At 34.2% G+C, this 15,360-nt stretch overlaps 1 protein-coding gene across 7 annotated transcripts in view; it reads right to left on the minus strand.

The window, feature by feature from the left end:
* The window catches only part of Src64B (Tyrosine-protein kinase Src64B), a 76,928-nt gene that overhangs the window by 6,399 nt on the left and 55,169 nt on the right, over window positions 1-15,360 (minus strand). For all 7 annotated transcript variants that reach the window (XM_076122451.1, XM_076122447.1, XM_076122450.1 and 4 more), the window contains one exon: window positions 2,806-2,888. In XM_076122451.1, the coding sequence (XP_075978566.1) occupies window positions 2,806-2,854 (49 nt within the window). In that variant the 5' untranslated portion in view covers window positions 2,855-2,888. The remainder of the gene's footprint in view (window positions 1-2,805; window positions 2,889-15,360) is intronic.

Raw genomic sequence — 15,360 nt, forward strand, 5'->3', positions numbered from 1 at the left:
CTATTGTAACTACACTCCATTTCGCCCTTGACTTTTACATACATTAATTAATTACATCGAATCTGTAATTGGCGTTTGATTCATATGGCCGTTTAGTCGCAATTAATATTGTTACCAAACGTACTGTATTTGACCTCAAAAACTGCAGAATACACTAGTAACGTATGAATGTAAATTGTGTCTAATGGCCAGGCTTTGGATCGTGCGAAAAAATCTACTTGCATTGTTCTTTTCAAGGAAATAGGTTCCGTTTGTGAGGTACATGTTGGTGCGACTGAGCGAAGAGCGTGGCGATTTAGATCGTGTTTTCCGTTTTTAATTATATTATTTGAATAGAAAACTAAGGTTATTGCGCATGTATTTAAATAAGAAAAAGTTTGTTTTGAAATACGACTTTACACTTTCTTTATTGCAATATTATGTGTGAGATAATTATGATAATTCGTGTTTAGGATGGATTGTATAGCCAACAATGTGGTCCCTACGACTAAACTTTACACGCGATTATTTTGCGTTCTTTAGGTACCTACATACTTTTATATTGCTTTCATATCGACAGTTTGAAAATAGTAACTAACAAAAAGACTAAGCGAAAAAAACTAAGTACATTTTTTCATACCCAATTTTTGATAGCAACTCGATTGTCGTTATTCCTTAACCAAATATATTCTTCGTTACTCTGGAATTCTGCCAAAAATGGCAAATTACTTTCTTGGCTGCCTGTATTAAGCTACAAAATGAGAAAAAATCTAGGAAAGAGGGACGATTTCTATCATTATCATATTCATTAACAATCAGTCTGTTATTGACAAACTGTAAATGAAAAAAAAAAAATGGCGACTGAGTTCCGACTAAAGAAAATCGCACTATAGAAATACAGTGAAATTGCTTTGCCAAAGTCTTGAGAAGTTCTGTCAACGTATTTGGTCGTCAAATCGCCACGTTCAACGCTTTTCTGAATTCTCAGTCTTAACTGAATCCAATGTATTCGCTCCATGTTAAAAATACACTATTCGAGTAACGTCTGTTAAAGAAAATGTTTTCAGAGCTGGCTAATGGGTTTCCAAAATGGATTTAGAATTGTACAAGTATTTTATAGCTTTAAAATGCTAAAACTGAGTACTAAGTTTGTTCTTTAATGTGTGAAAAGTTAAGTAGAAATCAATGGTTTTTCTAACATTTGTAGACGCAGAATCAAACTGTTTTCGAATCGCATTTTATTTTTGTTTGATCACAATTATCTCTAAAACTACAAGTCAGATTTTATAATAGCTACATGTTAGATGTCATATGGAGGAGTTTAAGCTAACTCACATTACGTTGAGACTAATAAGAGCTAAATAATTACCATTCAGGTTATTAAAGAACTCAACTTTTATTTATAAAAATGGCTGCTGTTTCTCAGAAATTCGCGATCGGGTCAAAAGTTAAAAACCAATAAAAATTTCAAGAGATTTAAGATTTACTCCAATCTCAAAAGTACAACAAAAGTCGAGGTTCTTATTTCTGCGTATTACCTAAGTACGTCGATCGGACCCAAGGGTCTAACTGTAAGCGAAATAACAAACCCACACTCGAATGAAATAATAACTATATTTACTTCTGTGCCATTGTACATTGGTTTAACTTCAGACTTTGCTAAAGGGATTTTGACTTAGTAAATAAGCCTAAAACAAGCTAAAACCTGTTGCCAACTTAAACCCTAAAATGTAATTTAGTATTCATTAGGAAAGTTTCACTGCTCGCAATATGGTTTAATCATAAAACGATAGTTTGTTTTACGATGATCGTTTCAGTAAAACGGCTTTTATTACTTTGTAAGTATTCTCTATCGATACTTCCGTATCAAAGTTTGTCTGTCTTTCTGACTGTTACGCTTTCACGGCTAAGTTTAACGGGGTAGTATGGGACTAAAACATATTTGTTATAAACCAATTTTTGTTCCTTTGCTGTGCAAGGATCTCCTCCCAAATTGAAAGAGGGGTAAGGCCTTGAGACCGCCGCGCTGGCCCAGTCCAGGTTAGGGACTTTGCATGTCTTCTAGAAACGCAAAATGGGATCAGACATAGGCACAATTTCTATTAAAAATCACCTTTTAAAAATTAAATAGTTCAATTGGTGGTGGAGGTGGGTCAGCAACTAGGTTTATAACTTCATAATGAATATTCGCGTAATCATCGTAAACGGCTGTCGGTATTAAAAACATAAATAACTTAATCTGGCAACTTTTAATTAATAAGGTGAACCGTAAACCCTTAATTAGAAGTTTCTTAAAGATACGGTACAGAATGAGGTTCCGAGAATTTCGTAGATTTTCCTACATTTTTGCTAAAAGCTTCTATGTTAATAACTTTAGTATTTTAATTAGCTTCATACAAAGGTATGTTCAAAGGAAATGATCTTATTCATTATGTATAGCTGACTGGCTTAGGCTTTGTTAAGGAAAATCAGGTATCTTTCTATCTTGCTTTACATAAATAATCCTTCTTCGTAGAGAGTAATCTTTGAAAAAATATTTATACAAAAAACCATAAGGTAACTACTGAAATTTCAAATCCACGTGTTATCTTAAATTACTAAACAGACACACAGATTAAGTTAAGATTTAGACGTTAGAAAACATAAGAACTACTGATACTATCGGCCGGATTCACATACGTAGAAATCGATCCACATCTTTTAGATTACAGGGTACAAAAGTACTGAACTTTTGATCAACAGGATTTCGAAACCATAAGCCGACAAAGGGAAAATCAACGCGAGACTGCAGGCGTAGATTTTCAACAGCAACATAAAGGAACTTACCCGGAGGTCTCTCAGTTTCATGTCGGCGGCTGCAGCACTTGTTACCCATGGCGCGGCCCGCCTTACGCCGCGCCAAGCCGCTCCTGTAACAAACACTATCATTAGCTAACATAACACAACAATGGAACAAAGACAACGCGACCTCTTGAAATAATGAAGGAAATGCGTGAAAATTTGTCGCAGATGGGGGATTTCGGGCAAATTAAATAAGTAGTTGTAGGAGAATTATTAGTTAGAATTAAGTTAATCTATACGAAAAGAAACAATAATAATATAGTAAATTGGTTTCAAGAATGATTATTTCAGTTAAACAAAAAATATTTGCAAAGTATCGCTCTCAAAACTTTCCGAGAAAAAACAGTATCTGTTACCATCGGAAGAAAATTTCGCCCTAAAGAGCATTTCACGCCACTAATACTCAATTTAGTGATCTAGCAGAACACAAAAGGTTTTACTATTCAAACACTGCCGTACAATACAGGCCGGCTAGGATTTCAAAAAGCCCTTCCCAATATGAGCAAAATGTACCCAAAATGTTCCCGTACAAAATGAATGTGAAATATGGCTTCGGGCATTCGTCAGAATTTGGATTCATTTCTAAAAACGTGCGGCCGAAATGTTCTTGGTTCTTGCTATCAGTGTACATAACTTTGTAGGTTATAACAACACTGTTATCGTAGAGATAACAATGAAAACATAGCGCTGTTTGACGAATGTAATTGTGTTATAATGTTTTTATGAGCGAGTGTACTTATAAATCTACATGAGACAATTTTAATTAAGTAATTTTTAACATTGACGGGAAAAAACACAGGACTTTTTCCTATAACCAGGACCAAAGTAAGGACAGTCTTTTGCAATACAACACAATAATTAAATCAAGCCAGTATAAACCGAAACTTCTATACATTTAAAAATGCAAATCCTAAAAATACATTATCGTGTAGGTACTCAAAATTATTTGCGAAGTTTAGTCAATAAGGGTTAGGTGCAAATAAAAACATTTTTTCACACAATGATTGCATACGTTATAATAGTACATTATAGTTAGTAAAACTGCCCGTAAATAACCATTAACAGTTGCTCACGTTATGGTAATTTCCTTAGGAAAACCCCAATAGAACAATTACCGATAAAAATACCAATACGCAAACAATTTTGTTATCGTTTTTATTTAAAGAACCGTGAATAGACAGTATTACTTAATTAAAACTTGGAAAATTGTGCGCAAAAACAGCGTATTAGAAGAAAATATTTTGTTTTAGTTAATACTTGTAACGTTTGTTACGGGTCTGTATTATATATGATCTAAGTTCTCTATGTAAGCAAAGGAACAATGAAATAAGTATCCTAGTCCTAGATACATAAATTGTTCGCAGCATTTGATAAATAACTTTTGGACTAAGAAAAAATCTTGAATACTTAAAGATTTCCCTAACCCGCACTTGGCCAGCGTGGTGGACTCAAAGCCTAACCCCTCCCGTAAAGTATCTCTACTAAGCTGCCTTATACGTATTTGTAAATACTCAATATTATTATTTTTTTTTTTCAGAAATTTCTTGATGAAGTAAACATTTAACTTGAGACGAGTGCCCTTCATAAATTTAATAAGGCAGTAAGTCAAGTTTGCATCGGATACAACTCTTGGGAAAGATCGTCTTTCATCGAATAGGTTTGATATATGTTTCGTGTGGATTCGAAGGTTCTTACAAATCAATATGTTAACTTTTTCAATGAATGTTTGCTATAAATTCTGTTGATAATATTACGAATAGACAAATTATATTCTTTATTATCTATTAAGAGATAGTGGAATTTCATTGTATATATGTTACTGTAAAAGCCCGAACTGTGGTAATTCCTAAGATTTTCCGGTAAAACCTAAGATTTACCAACTTTCAATATGTATGAACTTGTAATAAAATCTTTTCTCTACACAAAAAACGCTCGATATTTGGGTACCTCACGAGCTCACTGAAAGAAACCCAATGAACCGTATACTCATTTGTGACTCTTGAAGCCAAAGAGATTTTATCAAAGTTCATACATACTATAATGCGAAAAGACTTTTTCCCCGACTAAATATACTAGAATGAAGCATAAGTTTACAATACTAGTCACAAATCACCCGTGAAACGATCAATCTATCCTAAACTTAATAGGATATGATCCTCGTACCCCATCTGCGTCATTACATAGCAACTTCATCCATCTAACTGCCGTAACGACTTCACATCTCCGTGATAAATCTATTCATAGCATCCCTTAACTATAAATAAACCACCCTAATACCGATACGATTTACAGCTGTTTACCTTAGTTACGAGAACTAGGTCATCGTGATAAAATACATGCGAAAGTCAAAACTCTGTCTGTCTGTCTGTTTGTTTCTTATTCATGCCTAAACTGCTAAAGCGATTTGGAAGAAATTTTGTACACAGATAGTTTTTTTATACCTCGTAGTTACCACGGGAACCATGCGGGTAATAAGCCATAAAACTATAGTCCATGCGGACGAAGTCGCGGGCAACAGCTAGTGGGTAATAACATCTGTGTTAACGTCGGCCTATGATGCTATGACGTATCGTATGAATGGATTTTTTTATTGAATGTACTATAGTAGCTTGTCGATGAATGGTCTCTTCCATTCAATGTTTGCAGGTAAAAGCAAGACCAAGTCATTTTTGGAGAAACAGCTGACTTCCTCGATAACCTATTTCTTAACGACTGTGCCGTTAGACATTGAAACTAGGAATGTTTTAAACTCCTAATATGGGACTACAGATTTTGGTGATGACATTTTGGTATTAAGGAAAAAGATTAAAATCAAGGGTTTTTCTTCTAGTAATAATATAGTATTCTGTCAAAATCTGAATGCGAACCACTAAAAACGTAAAGTTATATTTTTCCAACAAAACGGAATAGTTTATTTGAATCAAATTAAAGACAGTAAAACGTGTGTAGGCGTATAGTATTATAGAACGGTGGAAGTTCCATAAGTTCAGATTAAATACATTAACAGCTCTTATTATTCTACAATCTGAAAGTGATAACATTGTGTTCTGTTCTTGTTACGTCACAATATCCAGAATTGTTCGAGGTCACGAAACGGGAAAAACCCAAGAATATAAGTAAACTTTAGCGTGGTCATTTTAATTAATCTCTTGCGTGGCTAACTTTGATAGTCTTCTTATCGGATGGTTAGTGGTCAACCTAGTATCAAAGTTGTTCAAGTCGCCCGAAGGCCTTTGACGATGCTTAACGACAGTTATCTTAATTGACAACAACGGGAACCGACTTTTTACGCGCCTTCCGAAGCACGGAGATGCCTGGTTCAAATACCACTACGCGGGACGTCCGCGCCAAAGTTCGCTTAACCTACAGAGCGATTATCGACTGGTGAGTGCACTATGGGCTAAAGAAATGTCTTAGAAGTCTATTTGAAATATTTTAATGATGAAATGTCCAATAGTGACGAAAATTGTCACACAACTTCACACTAATGTCGTAAGGAAGTGTTTATGTGTGAACATTCTTCAACGTTGTAGGGCTAAATCGGGCACGTTGCTTATCAATTCAGTGCTAATGAACTTCAAGCAAGCTACACCTACTGATAACAACACCGTATATAACATTAACGTTATATTTAATACGTTACGGTAAGGGAAACTCATTCGGTAATGAATTATTACCATTATTAATTAAGTTTTTATTACGGGTTCGCGTGTCGATGTGACGGAATTTTAAATATTGTTTTGTATGCAAATAAATGGTTTAGGAGCTGTGATGTATGGGCTGTTGACTAAATATTTTTATATAATAGGTACTAGCAATATTTTTCCTTGTTTAGAACAGAAATGTACGTAAAATTACAGTTTCAGAATAAATATTCAACGTTGACGTAAAAAAGTTATTTAAAATTCTATTAACGTAAAGCTGAAATCTAAATAAAAACAAGAGTTTTTAGGAATTTTTAATACTACCCGGCATCGGAAACGGATAAACAAAAAAATAAAAACAATGAAATTGTAGAGTGCCGAGCTCGCGTATCCGATGTTCATTAACGAAAAAATCGTTTGATTTTATTTTGCCAATCAGAAATATTGAGCCCAGACACGTTCCGCTCGTAATTCTACACTTCACTTATTGATAAAAGCGTATGATCCAAATTGGTTATCAAAAATACTGTTGGCATATGTACACCTATAAAATTTATATTTTTCCGTATTTGGGGCTAACGTTTAGAAATAAACAATGCTTTATAGCGCGATTCTCTACAATGGGAACCATCCAGTATTGAGAGTTTGACGTTTAAAATGTACTGCCAAATTAGTTTCTACGATGTCCGCTAGATGCGCTGTACCGATAGTCATACAATTTTTTTTATAACTAGTCGATAGTCGATAGTGGTAGAGAATCGAGCTTTAGTTCAGACTCGTTATTGTGGCTATTGCACATCACGGCATATGCATAAATATAAAAGATCTACAACTAGGTTTACAACTTTAGTATTCTTATCATAATGATTTCGGTAACTGTAATAAGTGCTAAAATGTGTAGAAACTTGAAGGAGCACTAGACAGTTAGACACATATTCTAAAACATTCCTTTATAAAGTAATTTTGAAAGTTTCACGGACATAAATCAAAAGGAATACAAAGTAAAACACGTAAAGACCCTTATTTCTGTTTCACAAAACTAACAACTGTTCTCGGGTTTTTTGTCAGGAAACTTGCGTAGGCAACTCGGCCATAAGTAACATAGGTTTGACCAACAAAATGTTAGGCGTGGCGCCTTAGGGAAAATACGAAAATAAAATGTCCGTTTCGGATATTTAATGTACACGAAAGTAACAAAATAATTCTTCATTATAATAGAACAAAATCACTAAGCAAATGGTTCCTAAGTGGGCGACAGGCAATGATAAAGAATTCGTTGTACCAAATTTTAAAAAAAATAATGTATTTTTAAAGTTGAACCAAACCAAATGACGTAATTGAAAAATAACAATACATTAAAACCTAAAATTATTTTACCTTATTCTCTGCATAATATTGATCGATAACCCGCTCAAATTTCTATAAATAAGCACTAAACGTAACAGTGACAATACTAAACTAATTAAACGATAATAACATGAACTAAATTAAAAAATATGATTAAAAAAAACGCTAATATGAAACCGCAATGCACGACCATTCAAATATGAATGCCTCTAATGGCTCATCAAGGAAATATTAAAGGGTAAATGATTTTAATATGTTACGTAGCTTTATAATTATCGAATTGTAGTTAACATTTTTGTGCATACTTAGAACAATAGTTAGCAGGATATAATTGAAATAACTATACAATAGGCGTAATGCAAAAACATAACTAATTTCAAATCAGGCCACCAACTTTTGAGTACGCTGAACATGTAATATAGGTAAATAAGTGCATAAAATAATCGTAACTCTTTTTAATTATATTCACATTTAAGCAAACTGGAACGCGAATCAAAAGTTAGAAGCAAAGACCCAAGCCTCAAAGGCTTTAACAGTCACTGGATACAATAGTGTCGAGTATTTGTAAGAATATTACGTTTTCACTAGTCCAACATCAAGACACCCGTGATATTATCAGCGTGTAAGTAAATTTAAAATTAATAATACATCTAGAAATGCGTATGGCAAATAAGGTTGGTAACGTAACCTTTCATCATCATCAGCCTAGCCTTTCTTCCAACTATGTTGTAGCCCGTTTCCTGTCTCACCGTATGAATATCAATATTTTACATGGAGCGACTGCCTATTGAACTTCCACAACCCAGTGATCTGGATTTTGACATGATACATCTCGGTAAGACTGATAAATGGCATCATAACCTTTAATTTTCATTATTAAACAAATTATTGGTCTAAAAGTAAAATAATCACTTGCTCTAACGGTGAAGGAAAACATCGTGAGGAAACCTTGCATGCCTAAAATTTGTTTAAAACATTTATTTTATTGAGGGCATGCAAAGTCCCCAACCCGCACTTGGCCAGCTTGGTGGACTCAAGGGCTAACCCCTCCCTCTCGTTTGGGAGGATCCTTCCCCTGCAGTGGGACAGTAATGGGCTAAATGGCTTAAACTAAAGAAAGTGTAACATAACCTAAATACAAATCAATTCTTCGACAGCTTAATAACAAACCCACTGTGTAATAGATGAGACTTGTCTGTGAAATGATACATCTATACTAATACTAATATTATAAAGCTGAAGAGTTTGTTTGTTTGTTTGAACGCGCTAATCTCAGGAACTACTGGTCCGATTTGAAAGATTATTTCAGTGTTAGATAGTCCCTTTATCGAGGAAGGCTATAAGCTACATAATCTACATAACATCACGCTACGGCCATTAGGAGCGGAGTAGCAACTAAAAATGTTACAAAACGGTGACACAAGCGAAGTTGCGCGGGTCAGCTAGTGAGAGATATTGATGAGGCTAAGCGAACTTCCAGCAGCAGTCCAATATTTGTCCAAATCTCTGGCATACATCGTTTAAACCACATGTAACGTTGTAGATGTTAGGGAATGTCAAGACCCTCTGTTTCTGTGAGCACAGTCGTTCGTCTGTGTTGTCATGCGAGAATTTATGTCAGCCGTTACTGTCTCAGGGTTGAATAATTCTGACAACCGGCTAGCTGTGGACATGGAGGTTAGCTTAACCAGTCCGTGATATGTAACTGTCTGTTCAGGGAAAAATAGTGACGACAGCTAGTGTATTTGTATATTTGTGTTTGTCATATCATATGATATAGCTTTGTCTCTATCATTTGTTATAGGAGTGAAAGAGACGACAAGATAAATACGCTAACGATAACCAAGCGAATCGCCATTTGGACTAGCCTCAGCTAGATTAGGTGTTGAAGTGCTCGCCATGGCCAAAATCGGTCGGACACCATCATCATCATCAATTTGAAGTTTATGGGTTTAGCTGGGAGTCTCCGCGAAACTAGTATAAGTTACCTTTAAATAGCAGATATATTTAATGAAAAATAAAACGTGATATACATATTTAGATACTATATACTTATCGACTAATACCAACGCAATCATGTCACATAATGTACATTCAAGCTATACTCATTACATAGAAGTTCAATCATGTTATCGATACTGATAACAAAGCACTATCTGCCCTAGAGTAGTTCCCACGGCTTTACCAGCTATCGAGATAACAGGTGATGTATCGATACGATACTTGTTTGTCGATGATAAAGCTCTGATTTATAGACCGTTTTTCGACAAATAGGGGAAAGTATGTGGCTGATATTTTTGTTGAAGTATAAATATTTTTCGTAAAGGTTACTCCTTTGATATAAATAACTGTTTGATATGGGTTGCTGACGTGCTTGGACTGTGATGGATTGTGAATAACTTTATTTGCAGTCTAGGTAAAATGTTTGAATATTTTACAAATACAATAATAACAATACGCTCTACAAATTCTGAACATATTAACTTTTGAAATAACAGATTTTGAATAACAACTAGTTGTTTTTTCTATTGTAGCTTCACTCATTCTAAATCAAAATTAGTCATAGTCCATCTAAACAATTAATATTTCTTTGTCGTATCTATAGTCTATTAATATCCAAGACCACACACCGCAAGACAAAGTGCGTTAAGGATGAATGACTTAATATAAAACGATAAGACGGAAATGTTGAGACATGTGCGGTTCTCGATACATCGTCCGAAGGTTCCGGTTTTTTATGAAAGGGATATCTAAATTGAAGGTTGGCTGGCCACCTGACGATACCACATATGCTCACATCATCAACCGTTTCAAACCACACGTGTATTAAACATCAAACAGCAAATTACACAATTATGTATGCAAAACCTTTAATTACTCATGAAACCGTTCCCTACTGACCGACTAACGGCAAAAACTAAACGTTAATTGATAGTATTTTAATCCTCCATTGTAACTAACGAGACGAAACTGTTTAAATCATTCTAGAAACTTCTAAAAAACATTTTCAATTAACTTGAAATGGAGACCAAATATTTACCGGTTAGTTGCGAGTTTGTTTGAAACTCTTTGAAGATTCGTTGAATTATAACTTTTATGTGTTTCATTTGGTTGATGTTTACACCTGTGAGAAATTGTTTGACTTTAACGGTGTAGTATTGGGATTATACGAAGTTTATGAATATTACGCCTGTAAAAATATCTGTACCAGTGAGAGAGACTTATGTCGTACGAAACTTAGGTGTACGAAATCATGTGAGGTAATTCTTGTAACCTTTTATTCAGTCTACATTTCTAATTGAGCAAAAAGTTTTTTATATAAATATATCTATTTTTACTCCTACAAATTAAGCACGCAAAGTCTAATTGATGCTGTTAACAAGACGTTTTCTTTTTATATTTAAATTAGAATAAAAAAAGAGCGCGAAATACATCAGCATTTTGAGTTTGTACGCATTTTTATTTAATCTTAATTCAAACTTGAACTTGACCTCGAAACGAACTCATTCTAAACATCTTAAATTCTTTATTTTAAAATACATATTTTTAAATTCTACTTATTCATGCTCTTTTAAGTTTCGCAGTTGATTCATTAAAAACGTAGTTTCATTTGCAATGGAGTTTTAATTTTACTTTAGTCTGAATGCACAAAGAGACCCTTCGCTGTAAAAGACAGGTGTCATCTGCCTTTGTAATAACAATGAGATCACTCAAATTAGTCCTAGCTTAAGTAATAATTTATCTTTGACATCTTGAGTACTTAGTGCTAAGATAATATTATCTAGTTTTAGAGCTTAAGGTAGATAAGATGGGCTAGTTCAGTTTGATGACTTAAGGTTCATTTCAAATACTCGTACATACGATGTAGCACCAGAGGTCGTAATCGTATGTGATTTTGGTTTAGGGTGTGGTAGTGTTGGTTAATTCTAAGTGTCGATTAAAAGTACGTATTTTTAATATAAAGATTTCAACGTTATTGGAAAATGTTGCTGTATTAGGCTAATCCTTTTATGCAACTTCATTTGGTTTAAGGTAAGTTTTGTCATCGTAAGACATTTGAAAAAAATATTTAGATTTTCTTCCACATTTTCCATAAATTTTATTAGGTTGTTCGGAAAGTAATTTCGTTACATAAATAAATTGTGTATTATCTGCTAATCTAACAAATCATCGCTGTTATCATCGACTAAGATCTATCTATGCAATTGTTTACATGTTCATACTTATGACTATACATAACCTGAAAAACGTTAACATTATTTAATCCTTACCTAACACGAGTAGCCAATCGTATCGAGTATGTTCACCACACACTGCACTTGATTTTATCAAGAATGCAGGGAATGCATGCCTTGGTATCGCTTACTAACTTATCCAAGAACTCGATCTGACCGCCGAGAAATTGCGGCTAACTCCAAGAATGTTAGCTCGTGAAAGAATACGAGGGATATCAACTACCAGATTGAAAAGTTGTTGAGAATTTTATTTGTAGTCAATGGCTGTATTTATGATGCTTGAATCTTAAAATTTCAGAAGATATGTGCGATAATCATAATATTCAGATTGCAAGCAAAAGGGACCTATTTACCAGATACTTAAGTGTACTTAATTGCGAGAAATTTCTAAAAATAGATCTTGAATTTTATAAGTAAGTATTCATTTTATTCGACTCTAATCACTAACTCTGGTAGTCACCATGAAAGCAACCAATTATTTTACCACAAGTCTTATACAATAAAGTAAACATACACAGTAACTTTGTTCCTCCACATGTTACGCATCAAAACTACAAACTGCAGTACCGTTACCGGTGCGTTTTAATCAACGAATTATTATCAAACTGTTTTCCTTTACCGGAATCCTTTGGCTTCAGAAACCATTGAACGTCGATGGACGTTATGTCAACAATCTGTCGCCACACGGAATACACAATAACATCCGGCATTAAGTCCGATACAATGAATAGAACATTAATACTCTATAGTTATCGAGACTTTAAAAATTCCTAATAAAATTCCTACGTGTGCTTTTGTTTAGCTATTTATAGAGTCGGTTCAGAGAAATATAAGTACTTGTCAGTTGGACTTATTTGTATGTTATTCAAGAATACTTGAGGGGTTTTGGGTTGAGAAGAATTATTTTGTCCCAAAAGACAAATAAGAATAAAGTATATGAAACAACATCTATATCTACAAATGAGTTGAACGGTATATTCCCAGAAGTCTGCTCTAACTCGATATGTATATATCAGCTGTAAACGTTTGGAGGTTACAACATGGTCTTTTCTTTTGCTACTTTTAATTATCAATTTAATCATAATTATAATCCATATATCTCCAACCACCATTATAATAAGCCTTTTACACCAACCCTCTTAATATGTGCCGCTCGCGGTCCGATTTCAATATTTTCTAACTATCCTGGGTTCAAACTCATATCTCTCATACGGAACCGGCTGCGTACAATTACGTCTCCGTTATTTAATTTCTACCGGGGTTTTCATAGCTAGCCTTGGCTATTAAGATTTGTGTGCATCGCTTATAAAACGTTTTTGTTATTATATTGTAGGTAAATTATTAAATTTTCTTCCTGATGTAAAATGCGTAGTTAGTTACAAACAGTTTACATTTGAAAATATTGAGTTTAGATTCTAGAACTCAAATTACTTGGGAATATTTAGTTTGCGAAACTAGTTTCTTTTAACAAAAAAGTCTAATGCAATTAGGATCTATTTAAGAACTGAGTTAGACTAACACGTGCAGAATTCTTACCTAAATAGTTATGCCATTTGCGTCTCTATATTTACATTAAAACTATACATAGGTAACATAAATCTACCTACATATTACTATGGTTTAAAATGTTTACTAAATTTACGCTAAGGGATTACAAATCCCTAAAGAATTTGAGAATAAGTGACCAAAAAAAAAAAACAAATTGTGTTTTAATGTATGCGTGTCATAAGACGGACTCACCTCCATTCAACAATGGGATGAATCACGCTAGACTGAAGACGAATAAAGTGAGAACACAACAGAAAAGACCGCATCTAAGTATGTTCAACGATCTGTTAAAAAAATAACAAAGCCCTCGGAATGCAGTTTACGAAACATAAATATAAATATTTTCTTTTTATTCAATCAAAACTGACTGACCGAATGATGGACTACGCACAGCCGAAACTACTAAGCGTAGAAAGTTAAAGTTCAGTATTCCTAAGATTTCTTAGGAAATGTAGAGGAGTACTAAGAGATAATGTTTGAAAATTCCTCCTCGAAGGGGGTGAAACTCCACGTGGGCAAAGCCGCAGGCTGAAAGCTAGTAGAATATATTTAAAAACTGAAATAAGCGGAGGTCTCGTAATAAATATGTACAATACGGAAGAAGATAGCGCACAAGGTGATAAAGCCATCAAAGATACGCTTGAGTTACTTTATATGTTCTGTCCATTAAATAAGCGGAAACTTAAAATAATTATGTAAACATTAATACAAAAACGCATGACAAAGCTAATCACATGAACACTTAACGTTAACGATAAAATAAAGCGGAAGGACGAAAACCATAACGATGTTCGAATGTGTAGTTAACTATATTTTATGACCCCAAAGTACGTAAGAACAATCCATTTTTCAGTGTCATCGCCACACGGCCGACGAATAGGGAGGGCACTGGAGTAAACAGTAACAACTTATCGATAAATTGCAGAAAACTACATCGCTTATACCACACACCGATTCACATAAAACCTGACAAATTGTCTGCAAGAGATTGATCGGATAAGCACGCTTTTCTACGGCATTAAAGATAATAATAGTAATACTGACGAACTCGACATCGAGGGCCGAGGCTACATCACTACCAGCAATTGTTCAAACGCAATTCTCACAGATTTTAATTAAGAAGCCCGCTTCCATTAGCTGACAGCCGTGTCTTTATTTTCATTAAAATATTTAACGTCAGTTAATTGTCATTTTTATTATGAATTAGCGCTTCCTTTATTAACCGGGGGTTTAAGCCGTTCATCATAAAACTATATTTAGAGATTCACAAAAACTAAATTGATGGCTTTTGTAATATTTTTGTTTTGGTTATAAATTGCGGAAATATTTTTTGAAAAACAGATAACTTTAATCCTACTTCCAAGAAACTTTTTAAAGGAAATCAGTTCAATTGAGATGAGAAAATAATGTTCGTGATCAAAAGACAGAAACATTGATGTGTTCATAAACAAGTTCACAGAAAGTTGGCGAAATTTCTTTTAAAGTCTCCGAGAAGACGAAAGTGAAGGTGGTGGTATGGAGCAGTAGGTTCGCGGGGGACGAGACGCCCCAACAACCTGTTGCCGCCAATCAATAACATCACCAACGCACCATTGTTCCCTCGAAACGGCTAGTCGCCACCATAGCCCACCATTCAAACACATTCAAACTATCAACAACTTTACGTATTACTGACAAAAGCTTTGTGGTTTCAACAACGTTAACATTGAGGGTAATATACATATAGAAAACAAATATTCACAATATTTATACCTTTTCCATAAGTA

Source organism: Anticarsia gemmatalis, chromosome 14 (genome assembly GCF_050436995.1).
Source record: "Anticarsia gemmatalis isolate Benzon Research Colony breed Stoneville strain chromosome 14, ilAntGemm2 primary, whole genome shotgun sequence".
Taxonomy (NCBI): domain Eukaryota; kingdom Metazoa; phylum Arthropoda; class Insecta; order Lepidoptera; family Erebidae; genus Anticarsia; species Anticarsia gemmatalis.